Source organism: Ptychodera flava, chromosome 16 (genome assembly GCF_041260155.1).
Source record: "Ptychodera flava strain L36383 chromosome 16, AS_Pfla_20210202, whole genome shotgun sequence".
Classification (NCBI taxonomy): domain Eukaryota; kingdom Metazoa; phylum Hemichordata; class Enteropneusta; family Ptychoderidae; genus Ptychodera; species Ptychodera flava.
The window spans coordinates 30,578,911-30,598,736 of NC_091943.1; the positions used below are offsets into that span (position 1 = coordinate 30,578,911).

Genomic DNA, 19,826 nt, shown 5'->3' on the forward strand with positions numbered 1-19,826 from the left:
GGCATTAGAATAAACAGTATATATTTATTGCAACTGGTATATTAACAGGGTAACATTATTATAAAGTGACCAGCGACGAAGTGTAAACAACTTTCCCGTTAAGTTTGTTCGGCAAATTGTAATGACACGAAGTCATTGCATGCTCACGCACACATTTGCAAACGTGAAGACCAGAATTCCACATCAAGGATACTTATTTCATGAGTTCAAGATGTACCCAGTATCTAGTAGAATTGTTGGAACGATAGGTTCACGGCTAACAATTCACAATTGGAGCCTGCACACATGGCACTTCCAGGTCCTGACTATGCTATGAAAGGGTGCGAGGTGGATATCATACAAGTGATTGGTTCTGTGACCACACGATGAAGTCAGCTATAGGCCTACATTGAAATTAATAAAGTACTAAAAAACAATGCTGATTCACACTGTTCTACCCATTACACTACCGGATATTTGGCAAAATGAACACTAACTTTACTTGAACGATTTAATGTATTAAAAAAAAAATAAAGATCAAGCTGATTTCTGAATGCTGCAGAATCAGACGTGTTCAGAAGTTAGAAGCTGCCGATCAGATGTCTGAGCCCTTTAATCAGCGTTCATTTCAGATAGACTGCCTCAAGCTTCTGTTTCAGAAATTCAGCCATTGTTATTGGTTCGTATTTGTCACTGTCACCGATGCAGGTCACAACGTAATCTCTGTCCGCGTTGTAGAAGAAGGCGATAGAAAATCGGCTCGAACGCTTGGCTTCATCGGTTGTTGGCATGACGACACGATGCACCTAGGGTAGAATTAAATAATTGATCAACTTTTTCAATGGTGCCTCACAACGTAAATAAGAGGTATATCTTGCTCGTTCATGCCTAATTCTTGTACATCAAAATTACCCCATATGTTACTCTCGCCCCTTCCATTCTCTTTAAAGTTTCGCTCAAAGGCTGTTAACCACACTGCCCGTTAAAAGCAAGAAATTTGCAGGCACTGATACAGGCGGCCCAAAACATAGATCTCTGTTCATATCTCTGTACACACTATCCTCCTACATCACTGTTTACAGACTTGAGCCACCGCATTATTACAACTCCTGTTCCGCCTTTAGCAACAGAGACCTGCACCACAGGTTTGTGACAATGAATACACAGAATCGTTTAACCTTAACGACTTACTGTAGAGTAAAGTTCGAACTTTTCCTTGAGGCAGGCATATCTCCTTTATTGAAGTTATCGCATTCACAATTTTACAACATTCCAATTTATTTTGAAAACAATTTTCGAATATAAATTACAATATATGGGACGACATTGAAAATATAATACACTAGCGACTACAGCATTTGAGTTCAGATTTACCCGCAACATATAATGTTCAGACAACTGTCCCGCCCTGATGACCTAGATACATGTAATAGTCAGTTTGTGTACTTTGCACGCTTTGTCGAAACGTGCATATTCAAGAGTCGACACACAGACTTATTATATTTGTCTAGCTTCACCTGTAACCTTTCCGTTGAAATCTGATAACTCTAAGGTACATTAAGGTGGAATAAGCCATGTGACACATTGAGACTGACACTTTTCTGTTGTACCGCTTTTGGGGCTCATTTCGAAGCTGTTGATATAAGTAAAGTTCTCATACTATTAGTTCTGTGAAAATCGAAAGTTTAATTTTTCCAAATCGAGTTAATACAGATATGGCGGCCATTTCGAAGTTAACATTTCGCCAAATATGTCGGTAATCTGATTCTTAAGGAACAAAATTTACACGATGTCTACGATTTTTATTCTTGATTTGGTAGGAGATTGGGTTAACGTTACCCTTAGGAAAGTTTTATCAGGTGCGTATTGCCTTTCTGACTACCATAGCCCTCAGTTTGGGAAGAGTTAATGATTGAATCTAGGAAATAAATAAAAGAATGGAAGCAAGACCATGAGGATGGTAAAACGCAGCTCCAATTTTTGTCCACCTGGCGTCAATTTTCATACTTACATTTGAAACTAACTTGTCAACTGTCAACCTCTGCATCGTGTCACCTATGTTTACGACAATTGTTCCTTCTATCGGTGGGACAGGAATGAAATCACCATCCTTTGCCTGGACCTAGATTAGAAGATGTGGAAGAAACGAAAGGTAAAGCCTGCTACGAAATCGATGTAATTGAGAATCTATTTACCGTATTCAGATTCATTTTTGTCAGGCTGATAATGCCGGCAGTGCCATTATTAACCCATACTGATAGTTCACATATGATATATTTTGTTACCTACTATATCTTAAGAATGCAAGATTGCTGAAAAAAACATTAATTATAGAATGTACCAGAGTGTACACACACACACACACACACACACACATATATATATATATATATATATATATATATATATATATATATATATATATAACTGGCATATCTAAGTGCATACTGCACTATGCATGTTCTTATTACCATGTCTTTAAATAATAGGCCTACACTCTGATCTTTAGGTTGCATTACAAGCAAAAGTTTTGCATTTCTTTTTATCGTGAATAAAACTAAATTTAAATTTACAGACAACATGAAGTTCATCGGTAATATGACGTCAAAACAAACCCAATTATCAAAATCATTCAAGGTAATAAAATTACCAGGTCGTATAAACACAATTTCAGAAAGGACCATCTTGAACAACGTATACGTGGTGGTACAACAGAAGCTGGATATGTACGAAGCTACACATATACCTGTTGCAAGGCCCTGCATTACACTTTGGTGAAAAGGTGATAAAGTACTCAGAAGATCCCAATATCCCCATATGGTTTAAATGCAAGAGGAGGTCTTTGCCAGTATTTATGGGGACAATGACGTGGAATAAAGGGTTAATGTCACTGTGAACCAAACCAGTAAGCTGGTGCATACTCGTTCAAACCTGACATGCACAGTGTGCATGTTAGCAAAAGACTATGTTGTAATGATTATCAACAAAATGAAAATGTTTTAATTAGCAACTAAACAGGTCAAAAATAAGCTGGACATGTTACTACAAATTCTTCCTAATATCGAAAAGTATGTTAAGAATACTACACTTTAATGTTGATCTGTTAATAATATTTAAGTATCATGATTAACAAATCCCGAGAATTGAGTTAGCTTATTCCTAATTAAATGATAACCAGGTTAATGACCTTATGTAATTAAGCTTTCTATCAATGTTGAATGCTCTGAATTGTAATAAGACCTCTATGGTCTATATTCGTCATACCCAGGGTTGGTTTATGGCATATGTTTGGTGAGCAAGTCCAAGCTAACGGACTTCTGTAATTAATTAAGGGTATAAATCAAAGCTGAATGGACTGAATGCTACATTTGTCATGCATACTTTACTTATGTAGAGAGTTTGATTTGGTGAGTATTCAATACTGCTTATCAGTTAATTTGCGCAAGCTGTATATCAAATCTGGACACATTTAACTTTCAACAATGTTATATCATAGTATATTCAATATACCATCGTATACATACAAAGGTTCGTCAATTTTGGTAAAGTCAATTCAGATAAATAACCCTAATAAGAAAGTTCATTAAATATGCAAATTAGGAATTATCTTATGTCACCCCTTAACACCTTTCACAGCTGATATTCCTTATATCAACATTTGTAGCGAATCTCATCAAATTGTGTGCAGTTGTTCTCAATGTATATCTGTTTTTTCTAAAATCATTAATTATGCAAATCAGCAAACGGTATGCAAGCGATACTTGCATACCGAACTAATCAGTTCTTGCGATTTGCTAACTAAATCTACGTACCATATTAGATTCTGATCTGATTAGCCGTTTTTAAGATCTCGGACCAATAGACAGACAGACACAGACAGACAGACAGACAGACAGACAGACAGACAGACAGACAGACAGACAGACAGACAATGCTGCAACATAAGCTCACGTGTGTGAATACGTGAGCTAAAAAGTCAAGTCACGGGATATGTCTTACCTCAAGACCACCCTTGTCATCTTGGAAAAGTAGTGTAATGAGGCTAAAATCCGAATGTTCTCCACATCGGATCTGACCATCCTTTTGGGTTCGTGCTTTCAGTATTGGTGGATAATGAAGACATTTTATCACTGTCTCATTTTCGGGGCCGCCGACTTTCCTGCACGCTTTTACAAAGTGATATGGATCCTGAGAGTTACGAAAAGTACAAAACATACATAAGAAGAAAGAAGTAATTTCACATAAGTGTGATAGATATTTTTGGTGACAATCACCAATCCTTTGACGTCCAATCATATCAAGTTATATTGATAAAAGGTGAACAATAGGCATATAATAACATAACTTTTGAGTTGAAAAAGTAAATGTCAAAAAGAGACAAAAATACTTAAAAATGACTTGAAAGTTGCAATTACATGGGATACCATGAAGGGTGTAGCATTAATGGTTCCTGAGTTATGGACAAATATGTATATTTGAGGTCAAGGTCACCGAGGTCACATGACATTTTGTCAAAAAATTGTATTGCTAAGTTATCCCTACATACCAAAAATCATACCACTAGCTCTATCGGCTTGCTCAAAGTTAGATATGCGCATAATTAATGAGGAACAATATGTGGCGTCATAAGCTGTCCCATCATACCAAATATGAAGGGTCTAGCACTTGTGGTTACTGAGTTATGGACAAATATGTATATTTGAGGTCAAAGGTCACCAAGGTCACGTGACATTTTGTCAAAAAATTGAGATATCTGCATGAACGGATGGACTCACATGGATGGACTCACGGACTGACATGACCCAATCTATGAGCCCCCTGGACTTTATCTGTGGGGACTAAAAACTGTGTCACTGCATCCTTTTTGCAATATGAATACTATGAGAAACTAAATTTTTATTTTTCTTGGCCTTATACATGGGAGTCTATGGACTGCCTTATACATGGGAGTCTATGGACTGCCTTATACATGGGAGTCTATGGACTTCCTTATACATGGGAGTCTATGGACTGCCTTATACATGGGAGTCTATAGACCGCCTTATACATGGGAGTCTATGGACTGCCTTATACATGGGAGTCTATGGACTGCCTTATACATGGGAGTCTATGGACTTCCTTATACATGGGAGTCTATGGACCGCCTTATACATGGGAGTCTATGGACCGCCTTATACATGGGAGTCTATGGACCGCCTTATACATGGGAGTCTATGGACTGCCTTATACATGGGAGTCTATGGACTTCCTTATACATGGGAGTCTATGGACTGCCTTATACATGGGAGTCTATAGACCGCCTTATACATGGGATCTATGGACTGCCTTATACATGGGAGTCTATGGACTGCCTTATACATGGGAGTCTATGGACTTCCTTATACATGGGAGTCTATGGACTGCCTTATACATGGGAGTCTATGGACCGCCTTATACATGGGAGTCTATGGACGGCCTTATACATGGGAGTCTATGGACTGACTGCCTTATACATGGGAGTCTATGGAGGTGAAAACTAAAAAGTCCTCTAACACCGCCAAATTTGATCGCATTGTGAAACAAATCGACGTGCATCTGTATGAGGTAGGGTACTATCCTTGTACCAAGTTTGAACGAAATCGCTCCAGGCGTCTCTGAGATATCTGCGTGAACGGACGGACGCACGGACGGACGCACGGACGCACGGACGGACGCACGGACATGACCAAACCTATAAGTCCCCCCGGACGGTGTCCGTGGGGACTAAAAACCATTACTTCTATCTTCGTTAATGATCATTTGCTGCAACAACATAGCAATCAGTATTATGTGTGACAAATGATGATCTTGGATGTACCACTTCAACAAATTTGATTGGCAATAACTTAGTCTGACTCAAGGATCGTGACATGCGTAGAAATTAATTTGCACAATTCACATTATCCATAGAATGTGGAATGCCTTCAAAATAATGCCAATAGCAGTGAAGCAAATGCATAACAGCCATAGCCTGAACAAATCTTCATTTTATCTATGTAGAGTGACATCATTACTTCAAAGGCATAAAAATTTGTTCTCCAGTAACCCTAAAAGAAATCCTCCTTGTAACATTCAATTTAAATTAAACAGAGCAAAAAGTAGTGTTTGGATATGAATTGTAAACTGTTTATGACTGCAGTCTTAGTGGACACAAGAGATGAAATATAATTGACTAGAATCTCGTTATTCAATGTGGAGCTCTGCAAAATGCAGAGCCCCATCTTCAGTGGCTGGAGTAAGAGATATACTGTAATATGCAGACCTACAAAGGTTATGCTGTCAATAATAGCCAACTATTGAGGGCGCTGTCACATGGCGATGAACGAACTCGTTAACTCATCTCTGACATTCAGAAGTCATACTCATACTCATAGTCAGACGCACAAAGAACTCAATACGTGCTTTTGATGCACGTACACGTGTCTACTCGTCTAACTACATAACTGAGAGTGATGTGAAGGAAATCATGATGAAAATTGTTGTTTCAATAATATTGCTCAATCACTGAATCTGGAGACTGGAGTCCGCGGTTTCGGTTCCTCTATTTCTTCAGTCTAAAACTTGCATTATTAGCTGTCAAATGTTACGAACTATTTTGTACCTTCATCCAGGAACTCTATTCGCTGTGTATAATTGACTAAATCCCACCATGGTTTACCATGCAGACAGTAAGACTTCTCAATGCGCTTGACCAAACCTGCAGCTCGTTCGCTCCGCTCTGTTGTTGGTTGTTGATGTTGTATGAACCGGAAGTAGAATAGTGTGGTGGCGCTGTAAGCGGATGTGAACTTGGTTGAAACTGTTGTCTGAACTAGTATGCTAGACGCATGTAAACGTGTAGTGATTCCTCTCGCAGCCACTCGCACGGTGTGATACCTCGTTCGCCTGCATCAATAGGTAGGTAGACAGTGATTGTTACATGATACGATAAAAAAAACTTGAACTATATTTCAGAGATGTCTGAGACTGATAATGATGTCATTGATTAAGTCCCATGATGTTTGTCAACAAAGAGGTGATTGTGTAACTAGCTCTGAATTATGCAATCATGATGATAATTCACAAGAAATGACAAATTCTGCCAGGATCCCACATGCATATATCACATTTAGAGTATCCGTGCATATATATTGCCTCATTTATTTATAAATAGACAGAGGACTTTCCTGCCTCCATGATTCCAAGATAGTGTTATAAGTGCTCTCGAGTCCTTGGTGTAATGCTACTGAAAGAAAGACAAGGTTTGTTCTCACTCGCCTACCTGGTTAGCGCATTATATATGACAGGGTTTTGCATCCAACAAATATTGGTCACCACAAACAAAAGACTTCACCCAATATGGTGCTGTCAATACATAGAAAGTCGTCAAATTTCCTGCTCCCAATTCATCCCCTCGTGTTCATTGTAATAAGATGATTTAAGTCTCACTTGAGCTTGACTTACATCCAACGACACCTCATAGCTTTGGCTGTTGAGTGAATACCGATTCCATGAGGGTTCTTTCACATGAAGGCGCGACATAGGCTATTTCTTTATTATTGGATAATATCATCTAAAATGTCTAAGTTAGAGAGTTCCAGGAACATGAGAACAAAGTGATCTAATAGGGATGATATTATCGATTTTATCCGATAAAACAGTGTTTATAGAATTTTCCACCCCTGTGCTTCTAATATTAGACTATGACTTAGAAGGTAGATGATATTATCGATTTTATCCGATAATATCCGATAAAACTGCATGACGAGCATCTGCCTCTTCCCCACTCGTCTAATATAGACTCTAACTTAGATTTTAGACGATATTATCGATTTTATCGGATATTATCCGATAAAACAGCATGTCGGACATCTGCCTCTTCCCCACTCATCTAATGTTAGACTCTAACTTAGATGTTAGTGTCTAATATTAGACGAGTGAGATAGGCTGATGCCTGACATGCTGTTTTATCGGATAATATCCGATAAAATCAATAATATCGTCTAAAATCTAAGTTAGAGTCTAATATTAGACACGTAGTGAAGTGGCCAATATATTATCCAATAAAAGAGCATGTCGGGCATCTGCCTCTTCCCTACACGTCTAATATTAGACTCTAACTTAGATTTTAGACGATATTATTGATATTATCCGATAAAACAGCATGTCGGGCATCTGCCTCTTCCCCACTCATCTAATATTAGACTCTAACTTAGATGTTAGAGTCTAATATTAGACAAGTGAGGTATGGCTGATGCCCGACGTGCTATTTTATCGGATATTATTGGATAAAATCGATAATATCGTCTAAAATCTAAGTTAGAGTCTAATATTAGACAGGTAGTGAAGTGGCCAATATATAATCCAATAAAAGAGCATGTCGAGCATCTGCCTCTTCCCCACTCGTCTAATATTAGACTCTAACTTAGATTTTAGACGATAATATCGATTTTATCAGATAATATCCAATAAAACAGCATGTCGGGCATCTGCCTCTTCCCCACTCGTCTAATATTAGACTCTAACTTAGATTTTAGACGATAATATCGATTTTATCAGATAATATCCAATAAAACAGCATGTCGGGCATCTGCCTCTTCCCCACTTGTCTAATATTATTAGACTCTAACTTAGATTTTAGACAATATTATCGATTTTATCGGATATTATCCGATAAAACAGCATGTCGGGCATCTGCATCTTCCCCACTCGTCTAATATTAGACTCTAACTTGGATAACTTAGATAATATTATCCGATAATGTCTATAGTGCCAATGTCGCGGTATCCTCTTCTTTCATACTTGCGCTGTCTTTTCTATTGACAGCACCATATTGGGTGAAATCTTTTGTTTGTGGTGTTTGTTTCTAGTCAATTGGACCCAATGCCGATTGGACTCAAGTCAATTGGATCCTGTGATTGATCACGGTTTTACCAAATCATAAACTCATGCAAGCTACACAGGCTATACCTAGTTTTATGTTTGGAGTTTGATAGCAATTCACCAATTATCAGATGACCGCAGTATATCGGCCTTGGCTCCCAAAGCTCGTAATGCGAACGTACCGTGTACTTACTGTACCGGTACTTTACTTAGCGCTGCATTGCTGCCTGCATTGCTGTCTCCGAGTGGCGGTGGGTGTATCCAGCACTGTTTAACTACTTTTGTTGCACAATTATAAAGACCAGCGACTGTGTTGAATCGAAATAAAAAACTATGCCATACAATCTGAAATACCGTATATATGTAAGGTTTGGGGCACAACACCTACTCTTCAGCCACTCGCTATGGGGTCCAATTGACTTTGGTCCAATCGGCATTGGGTCCAATTGACCAGCTACCGATCTATGTTGCTGTAACATCACAAGGTTCTCCACAAAGGGATCTCTTGGGAATTAGGCCTACTGTCTGTCTTATTTATCAATCTATTCATATGTTGATAATCAGACAAAAGAATATATTTTCACAACAAATGAATATGCAAATGATGTACATTGGTCATCCCTCTGATTTCAAAGATGACTTTGCTGAAGACTGCATCATTTATGTTATAGTACTGTACACCTCTCTGTACCACATCATTCAAACCAGAAAGACTCACTGAACCTAAATTGATTTTTCTTGTTTCTGTTCAGTGACTGTGCCACGAAATGGATGAGAGAAAGATTCTAGTGTTGTTTGGAAGTCAGACCGGCACAGCTGAAGATGTTGCTGAGAGAGTTGGGCGTGAAGCCAAGAGGAGACATATGTCAACCAAAGTGATGGCAATGGATGCCTATGCGATAGTATGTATTCCCAATAGTATCTCACTTTTTGCCAAGACTGAAGAATAATGAGCCTGTGTTGAAAAATAATACAATTAACCTAATCCTAGGTGGTCCTCCATGTAGAAGATAACGTTCAATATTTTTCATATTGTTAACAAAGTTAATGACTGCAATTTTCAATATTAGATACTGGGAAATTTTGATGGTTCTTTGATGAAAACATTTTTTTGATGATCCAAGTAAACAAAGTATGTTTCACATTCCTTTTGTAAAGAACGGACACAAATTTAAGCCTTTCATTTTCAAGATGTACATTTCTGGTTTCTTTAAACATATCAATTCAAAGTTTTGTCATTTTGTGTAGATTCAGATAGACATGTGACAGTGATGGAAAACAAAACTAATTACATATTCATATTGTTTTGATACAGACAAACCTGATTCATGAGCCTTTAGTTGTGTTTGTATGTGCCACCACAGGACAGGGTGATGAACCAGACAACATGAAGGTAAATATTGTTTATGTTCGGTGAATATTGTCTTCAACACATGCAAGTGTTTCTGATCGTTCAAGAAGCAAACAGAGCATCGATAACTTGTAATATACTAACAAAGTTTTAATTAAAACTTTGAATCAATTAAACTATAGGGGCATACTGACCTTACTATATGACTTGTATATTATATGTCTTGCACAGTGTGTGAAATTAAGAGAAAATAGCTTCAGGTCATAAGGACCTGCTCCAAGACAAAGCTTCAGGTCCTTACAGAAAACTGCCGGTCCTCAGTAAATGCAGTTGTTAACGACCTGTATTACCATTAAAGTCAACACTCTCTCCCCAATACTATGCTTTTGAATGTTGTAATCTTTAATTTTCCATGTCCTTTCATTAATAGAGTCAGCAAGTATTCACTCCAAAGGAATATTATTCACAAAGATAGCAGAAATAGTGTAAGTGAATGATCATGAATCATTCAACTACATGATCTGGCATCTGAAAAAGATCACAGCCCTTATCTCCCTCACTGTCATGCGCATGCATTTATCAATTGTACACTACACTAGGGCATATTGTGATTTGGAAATGTTTGGCGAGCTGAAAATCTTTTCTGAAATTAGCCAACACGAGTGGTAGAAGAGTGAGTGAATAGGTTAATTAGTACCCTGAAAACAGTCATGAGTAAGGGGAGTGTATGAATAAATTTTTTATGTAAACATTGATCACTACATCCTTTTATTATAATGTAAAACAGAAGGGAAAAAATAACTGGTTTGTATTTTGATATGACGTATGGATTACTTAAGTTCAACATTTTTCAAAAAATAAATATGCTTAAATGTGGCCTCTGTTGCATTCATGAAGAAACAGATGAAGTTATACTTTTAATCAAAAGGACAAGTATCATAACTTTTTCTAGATTGTTTTTTCATACAAGTCTTTTCATTAAAATAGTATAGGGTATACATATTAGATAAATTGACATTAAGACAAAAATCTGCTACGAGAACAGTGCTGTCGACTAAACATATTTGGTTTTGAACATGGAGGTATCTTTTAGCTCCATGGTTTTGAACTACATGTACGCCCGATATAAGGACTAGATGTTACACGACAGCGCAATTGTGCTACCTGCAGTCGACAGTCAAGTTTACATTTCGCTGCGTTTGTTTGTGGACCGCTAGAACATTTTGCTTGCTCGTTGGTCTTCAACCCAAAGTTCACAAGGCCGACTGTTCACAAGGCCACAAGGCCGATACAAACTTATTTTTATAAGTGGCCTTGTCGTAACAGTTTTGTCGAGTTGCACGATCCGTCTTGTATACTCACTCTCAGAGGCCGAGAGTAGGGCTTCAAATTGTTTCGATGTATACCGTTTTACGACTGGCGTGCAAAACTCACCGTCATCCTGGGCTGTAGCCTAAATGTCGCAAAAATTGCGTCTTTTAAGATTTTACGGTATCATTAACTGATCGTGTCGCGATGTTTTACAGCAGTATCGAGTGTCTGTCAAACTTTTCAGAGTCATTTTAATAACTTTAAGCTTTCAAAGGGCGATGAGACCCAGCAATCGCTCAGGCAAAACTTTTCGATCAGAAATTATGCATTCATTTCCGCGAGTGACGTGTGTCGTTCATGTTGTCTGCAATTTCTATACGCTCGATCTCGATAGCAAAATGAGAGCGGCGTTTGTCATGTGTATTTTTCCAATGAAATCTTGCTGCAGCAGCATATTAATCTCCTCTATGAACCGTTTATGTTTTGAACGCTTCTATTGAAAATCAAAGTAAAGAAAACTGAGTCAGTTTGATAAAATGAAGGGCTGTATTATAAATTCCGAAAAGTTGAAGTGTGGAACTAGTGAAGTGATACTGGGTGTTGTCGTCATATAACACCGATATGCTAACATTACCAGGGGTACACTCACTAGACGAGTATTATTATAATATTATATCGCATTGTTGCACCAATCAATCCATTCCATTGCTAGAATCTGCATGCACGGACGTAATTCATACTGATCTGAATATAATTAGCTGCACTGTGCTTTGCGCGCCGATCGCAGGGATTAGACTATTAGTAAATGTAAAATGTCGCAAAATAAAAAATTACTATGTTGCGACATTGTCAACCCCCTCCCTGTCTGGCGTACCGTAGCAAATTCCCTACTACCAGGACACGAAGTGCGATCAACCCTGTTGCCCCGCACTCCCTCGGTGGAAAACATAAATAGGTGCATGGCATTCAAGTCTGAATTACATGATTCAAAGTCAGTCATCATCTGCATCTGTTACAGGTCTTGACGGAGAAATTTTAATTATTTATTCCAAATTCCAGTCGGTCATAAGGACCGACATGTTGCTGAAAACTTTCGGCCCGACGAGAAATCTGTCGGTCTCCGGACCGTCGGACCGACGTTAATTTCGCACACTGGTCTTGCAAATTGACCATGTTTTGTATGTGTCACCCTTTAGAAACAGCTCATCGAAAAAGCCAACATTTACTCAGACGTATCCTCTTGCTTGTTTCCCATCAGTTACAAAATTTCCTGGATTATCCGCTTTATAGGTACTATTGATCAACAGATTGAGGCTAGACCTTTCTCCCCTTTCAGCTTTGACGCCCTGGTAAATTTCACCAGGTTTCCCAGTCATGTTACTTGAGATGCATATCATTGCCATTGTCTCAAACTTACTCAAAGCAGGGTTCTCCACATGTTGATGACCATTGCCAGGGGTCTCCTCAAGGGGATTTTAGGGGTGGACCACCCCTCTGTTTTTGGAGCAGTCTCTTCATATGTTAATAAATATACAAAAGAAACATTTTCAAAACCAAAGAATATGCAAATTATGAATTGTTAGGTAAATGGGCAACCCCTCTGTTTTTCCAGGCAGAAAGCTCTGCAAGAGACAACAGAAATGTTACCAGGGCTCCCAAACCATTACCTTTCTTCTTAAATCCTTGCAAAAATATGGTACAGGGGTTTCAAATTTCACAGTAAACAAAATTGTTGAAAATGTGTTTGTGGACCTTACAAGCCCGCTATCAAATATTACATCTGTTTATGTGAAGTAATGAGAGAATGGTGACATTCTGTATGTCATCTGATCTCTTTCTTTCCAATGTAGCTTTTATCTGTGGGGTTCTTTTTTTCAGAATTTTTGGAGGTTTCTTCTCAGGAAAAATCTACCTCCCAATTCACTCAGTCAAATGAAATATGCTGTACTTGGTCTGGGAGATTCCTCATATCAGAAGTAAGTCAACCCAGTTGTTACAAAAAATGTTGGCGTGCAGAATCTAAACGATATAGCCATCTCTGACCAGCATGCTTGGATACTGCACAGGAAGTCTGTCCCACTGTCAGAGAGCTATGATAATGTACTGTCAACTTGCTTTCCATTACACATGAGTAAACTGAACACATGTAATACATATATCACAGTTGAGATTCATATGTAATTATTATGTCATTGCTCAACCTTTCACATTAGTACAGTACCGTCAGCCTGTATTATCAACAATCTTGAGTAGTTTGACATGTACTGGTAGATAGAGATGTGTGTCGTAAAGGATGGCGGTTTATAAAGCATCTATCATCTCTTGATACGCTAGGTTAAAAGATGTTTATCTTGGTATTAAACATGTAATGACAAAGCAGGGTAATCTCACTTTTATATTCTATTGTTGAATGCATGTTGTAGCAGAATATTTCAGTGTTCTTGACTGTATCGTGGCATGTGGATGGCTAGAAATATGCTATGTATGGACATTCTGGCAGAGGAAACATGGCAGTCTGATTTCGATTCATTCCTTTTCAGATTCAATTTTGTTGCCAAAAGAATGCACAAAAGAATACAGCAGCTTGGTGGCACACCTCTCACAAATCTTGGATTGGCAGATGATCAACACGATCTGGGGTAAGATTCAGAATCAGATTCTTGGAAGTTTGAATTATAGGATTTGTCATGTTGGTTGATTTCAGATTGTTGAACTAGTGGAATAAACTTTAAAAATCCTACATTCTGCTCTGAACTGATCAAATTTGTAACTCATTAATAAAGTAATTGAGACTAATTTTTTTAAAACTTTCTGTATCGCACATAGAAAATCACAACAACTGATTTGAAGTTCTCTTTCTGCAAACACTCAGACTTTCATAACATGCACACCCATAGTGACTGCGTTGCCTCTGTTTTTGCATCAAATGAACATCGCACTGTCTTAGTTATGTGCACATAAGTTTCTTTGCATTAAGCAAACTTAAAATGTTTCAGGAATTTGACGGTCCATACTTGAACATTAACTTTTACCCAGTTAAAGTGACATTGATGGCCAGAATAGTTAATGTGTCATGTTTTTCCTATTCACTCTTTCAGCCCAGATGCAGTGATAGACCCATGGCTCAAAGCATTATGGGATATAGTCCTTGACCTGCACCCACTTCCTCCAGGGAAAGAAATCATCAGTTCAGATATTTGGTAGGTACAAGGTAAAATGATTAACATCACATCCTTTCTGAGAAATATAGAAAATGTACAATGCATGCTTCAGGCCATTGAATATTCTCTGTTTATAATTGGCTATGATCATTTGCATACTCAAGCAATGCACATTAATATGGCAGTATTTTGAATAAATGAATAAACATTTTCTAACAGAGCATGCACAGTGTCCACTTTTCTCATAGAGTGTTTACTTTTGATGAATGTAATGTAAAATTATCTGTTCTACATTCAGTATTGCATTGGTAGAATCGGTCAAAATTTCTTGAAGAAAAAACTTTGTGGTGGATGATTATATTGATATACATGAATTTTGCAACTGTTTAAAAAATGATCAAAGTAGTTGTCATTCCCTCTTGCTCTTGGCTGCATACATTATCAGTCATAGCAACAGTTACACAAATCCAGAATCTTTATTTGCCAATTTTCTGAATCATAAGAAGTTACAGTAACAGCATTTTCTAATTTTGCTCTTTCAGCCCACCTTCTAAATTTGAAGTTGAATTTCATGAAGTTGCAAATGGACTCGAACAGTCATCAAATCCAACCACCAGCTCACTACAGAATTGTAGGAAACAGCAACCTCCAACCCAGCGAGATCCATTCTATGCCAGAATGATCAGTAATGTGAGAGCAACAGCTGAAGACCATTGGCAAGAAGTGAGACTGGCCAGGCTTGATATCACTGGATCAAACATCAGGTGATGAATTGTGTGAATTGTTACAGGCAAGACAGTTAGTTCACCGATATACACTGCAAATAATTATATTTCTCTTATCTGACCATTCAAGATAATTCACTCACCTGAACACAGGGCCCGTCTTTGTTCTGGTGTTAATTAATGCTTGTCTGACGGTACCTTTCATGATTAATTAACATGAACTTGCCCCTAAGATAGTGTTGAATTTTACTGTAGCATACATGTAGCTTGGACACAGCATTCTTTAGTTTTACCTCAAGGGATGTCTTACTATGTTTGTCATATTTTTAGTAAAGTAAGATGGAGGCCTAACACACAGCCGTGAGGCATTTTCATGAAAACATCTCAAAAAGAGGGATGGTACTCGTATATAGACTGAGGTATATACTTGGTCATGCATGGCATGTCTGGAAACTCAAGAGTATAAATCAGAATTGTGAAGACCTTACAAGTGTACCACACAGCTTCTAAAAGTCATTCAGATTGTGATGTCAGGGTATCTGTGTGTAACCTAAATGCATCTGATTAAAACAGTTAAAAGTTGTAACTTTATTATGTTTCTTTAGAATCTAGTATGTTTGATTACCCTTGATTTTTGTCTTGAAAGTATTATGAAGCCATTTACACACCCTCAAAGCCTTGTCTTAACAATCACATTTACTTGAACTCAGAGCTATCAGAGTGGTAGTATAGCACAGTGTATTTCTGTGTCTTGAATCTGGAGTTCACAGTACACAATGTTTCTCAAATCTACACAGTTTATCTAAATACGGGAGGGGAGAAGTTCAACAGGAGTTGGAATTCATGTCATATACAGTGGTCCCATAAAAAATGGTTTATTCAGTAAAGTAACAGCAGCATTGATGTCTGTACTATGATAGAATGTTCTGTACGAGACAGAAATCAAAAAGTAGAGCACTCCAACTCCACTCCTTCTATTCCTCATTTGATCAACATAATGAAGTATCAACGATGTTTATGTTTGTTCACAGTTATTCACCTGGTGATGTTGTCATGATAGAGCCTCAAAACTTACCAGACACGGTGGATGAATTCCTTGAACACTTAAAGCTGCATCCAGATAAACTAGTCACACTAAAACAAAATGATCCAGGTAAGGTGGATGTTTTCATCAGTTGTCTGTGGTTTACAAGTCTAATTGTCCATGTTTAATGTACCATGAAGAGACTGTAAACCAACCATCATTAGTCCATAATAGCCACCACTTGTTCCTGGTTTTAAAATTATTTCACTGTCGACAGAAAATTTCACAGAAAATCTGCTCCGCAAGATTGTTCACAGTGTACAGCATTATAGACTGTTAATGCAACTGCACAAATATAAGAGGTTAACAACTTTCTGATTGCGATACTGGGCAGCCAAGCTTATAGCCAGGTGTGTTGTCCCCTGCATCAGATGTAGCTTGTATGAGAACAGAAATGCATGCTTGATTATGACAGAAAAATACCAACAAATTTTCTGCAAATACAGAAGAACAAACAATAGAACAAATACAGAAGTATGACAATAAACTATAATCTCAGTTTACAATTATGGTAAAACTTTTACGTATTAGAGGTGAAGTGAATTCCAAAATCTTAAAATTAGTCATGGCATCTTCAAACAGGAAACTTAGTGACAGGATATGTAGTTTTCTCACGTCCCACATAAACAGGGAAATATTCTTTTGTCACATGACTTTATAAAGTATTTGACACATTCTCTTCATTAACATTTGGAAATTGTAGTCTCTTGCAAATTTTGCAAACTGAAATCACAGATTTTGTTTCAAATCTGAGATGTTGTAAATGTTGTAATTTTCAGACGTTCCAATTCCATATCAACTACCTCAGCCATGCAGCATCAGACATCTAGTAACTCATTACTTTGATATCAATGGCATACCACGACGCTACTTCTTTGAGTTGCTGTCTCATCTCGCTGACAATGAACTTGAGAAAGAAAAGCTTCAAGAGTTTGCGTCGACTGAAGGACAGGTAATGTAAATTACAATTTCTGGTTCAAAAACTTGTTGAAAGACATTTTTTATCATTACTGCAAACCAAAAGGTTCAAAACCATAGGTGAGCAAATCCGTTTGTATTTGATTGTACCAAGGTCAGTATTAATGCAAGTCAAGGGGTTCTTCAGTCTGTTTTGCTAATCCTTCATTAGCTTTTCATCTTGCAAGTGCAACAGTATATTCATTGATGGAACAGCTAGATTGCCAGTTCCTCCCAATCAGTCCTGGTTCTCAGGCCACTGGACTTTCTTACCCCAAGTTGTGCTCTTTTTGGATTTTATGAACATCCCTGACTCCACACTTCCAAATCATTTAAAAAAACAGAAAAATTTGTTTTGCAGAATTGACATGTTATAAGACTAGTAATCTCTCACTGACAAAGTTTTGTTCATCCCAGGGTATACTTAAATTTGGTTGAATCTGTCAAAAAGTTGTTCTTCTCTCTCTCATCAGAAACCATAGCTCTACCATGTGTAGGCACAATTTGCATGAATTAGTATTCTAGAATTGTGATATATCTCGAGAGATACTTTGATAATTCAGCACTTATTGTATCATTGTTTCTCATGCTAACAAAACGTGTACATGTATGTATGTTCCCTTATGCTTTACAGCAAGAATTATTCTCATATTGCAACCGTCCAAGGAGAACAACATTAGAAGTTTTACAAGATTTCCCACACGTCAGCAGTGCAATTCCCTTCAAGTATTTATTTGATCTCATACCTCCATTACAACCTAGAGCTTTCTCAATAGCTTCATCGCTACAGGTGAGTTGAATTTATCACAGGCAGTGACTCTAGGATGATACATATGTGTGATCTTTGATACAGTTTTACTGCCACCCCAGATGTAACTTGAGCTTCAACTTGGTGTCCTCACTTGGACATAGCAGACTTGTCAAGCCATGAAAAATAACTTCAAGGAATATTGCTGGGTGATCAGCAATGTTTTTGCTTTGTAAACCGATGAACTCTCTGAAATGAATGTTGATGTTCCCTCTGTCTTTATTTATTAACTGTATTTACCAGGCATGTCCAAATGAAATTCACATACTGGTCGCGGTGGTCAAGTACAAGACTAAACTTATGAAACCAAGACGTGGGGTGTTTTCGACTTGGCTGACAACTCTCAAGCCAGAAGAAGGTAAAATATCTTGTCTTTCAAACTATGTGAAGTTTAAGTGCAAAATTTGTCTGCCAATATTATGCATAAACCAAGAGTGGCACATGCTATCGAAATCAGCAGTTTTCTGTACGACACTAACACATCATAACTGATTTAAATGGACCCAACATTTCAATATGAATGACTTCATCCTTTCATTGATCAGGAACTGTAAGACTCCCTATCTGGGTGAAGAAAGGCACTATTACATTCCCCAAATCAGCAGACACACCGGTTATCATGGTTGGCCCAGGCACTGGTTGTGCACCATTCCGAGGATTCATACAGGAAAGAGCTGCAAACAATATTGGAGGTGAGATTGAAATGCCATGCACCTTCAGTGGGTGTGCATGTTGTAGTATGTGCTGGTATTATCTCAGGTGTGCAAAAGTTTCACCTCACATCATGTGTTACAGCCAATTTCAGCAGTGATTTGACAGTTTCTTGGTTACCTAAACTCTGATCTAAAAATCTAGGTAACTAACAATTTTTTTTATTGAAGTTTGTTCAATCATTACCTACTGTCGTCAGATCCTCAAAGACAAGAATAGCAAACACTGTATACAACAAAATGTCTGTAAACCAAGCCACTACGTGCAATGAAGGCATTTAAAAAACTTGCCTTTTGTAAGTGCTTACAATTGGCTTTTCAGTTGCTCTGAGAAATTATTTAAAACTTACACAGGGCAATTTTCAGGGTAACAGACGGATAGTATGCTTTGACGTTACACTGGTAGCAGGCAACATTTGATGTACATTGTAACTTGCAGACAAGGACGAGGATATGATTGAAGTTTTTAAAGTGATATTTGATTGCACCGGCTACCCACGACAAAAGTAAAAGACATTTGAATCTCCGTCTTTGCAGGGAATACAATATTCTTTGGTTGTCGAAACAAAGACAAAGATTTCTTCTTTGAATCAGAATGGACAGAACTGGTCGGCAAAAAATTGTTACAGTTGTTCACGGCATTTTCAAGAGACCAAGAAGATAAGATTTACGTACAACACAGAATGGAAGAAAATCAGAGTTTGCTATGGGATCTGATTGACAAGCAGGGTGCCTGGTTCTGTCTGGCAGGGTAAGATGTATTTCTGTATTGTTGTACAGCTGATGAAATGGTTACAGTAGTATGCTATTGCTTGAGAAATTTTTAAGATGCTGTAAACTTTCATTTACATGAAGAACCA

General features: G+C 37.8%; 2 protein-coding genes across 2 annotated transcripts in view; one reads left to right on the forward strand and one right to left on the reverse strand.

Moving 5' to 3' along the window:
* Positions 1 to 6,755, reverse strand: LOC139114546 (uncharacterized). Its single transcript, XM_070676333.1, has 4 exons — positions 6,599 to 6,755; positions 3,979 to 4,167; positions 1,991 to 2,101; positions 1 to 785 (listed from the first exon to the last, which is right to left on the reverse strand). The coding sequence occupies exons 1-4, from the start codon at positions 6,602 to 6,604 to the stop codon at positions 603 to 605; spliced, it is 489 nt and encodes a 162-aa protein (XP_070532434.1). The 5' UTR covers positions 6,605 to 6,755; the 3' UTR covers positions 1 to 602.
* The window catches only part of LOC139114545 (NADPH-dependent diflavin oxidoreductase 1-like), a 14,236-nt gene continuing 1,072 nt past the window's right edge, over positions 6,663 to 19,826 (forward strand). Inside the window, exons 1-13 of the mRNA XM_070676332.1 lie at positions 6,663 to 6,894; positions 9,612 to 9,761; positions 10,175 to 10,252; positions 13,400 to 13,497; positions 14,062 to 14,160; positions 14,620 to 14,721; positions 15,225 to 15,446; positions 16,439 to 16,560; positions 17,271 to 17,443; positions 18,083 to 18,238; positions 18,500 to 18,614; positions 18,802 to 18,948; positions 19,504 to 19,717. Of these exons, the coding sequence (XP_070532433.1) occupies positions 9,627 to 9,761; positions 10,175 to 10,252; positions 13,400 to 13,497; positions 14,062 to 14,160; positions 14,620 to 14,721; positions 15,225 to 15,446; positions 16,439 to 16,560; positions 17,271 to 17,443; positions 18,083 to 18,238; positions 18,500 to 18,614; positions 18,802 to 18,948; positions 19,504 to 19,717 (1,661 nt within the window). The 5' untranslated portion in view covers positions 6,663 to 6,894; positions 9,612 to 9,626. The remainder of the gene's footprint in view (positions 6,895 to 9,611; positions 9,762 to 10,174; positions 10,253 to 13,399; positions 13,498 to 14,061; positions 14,161 to 14,619; positions 14,722 to 15,224; positions 15,447 to 16,438; positions 16,561 to 17,270; positions 17,444 to 18,082; positions 18,239 to 18,499; positions 18,615 to 18,801; positions 18,949 to 19,503; positions 19,718 to 19,826) is intronic.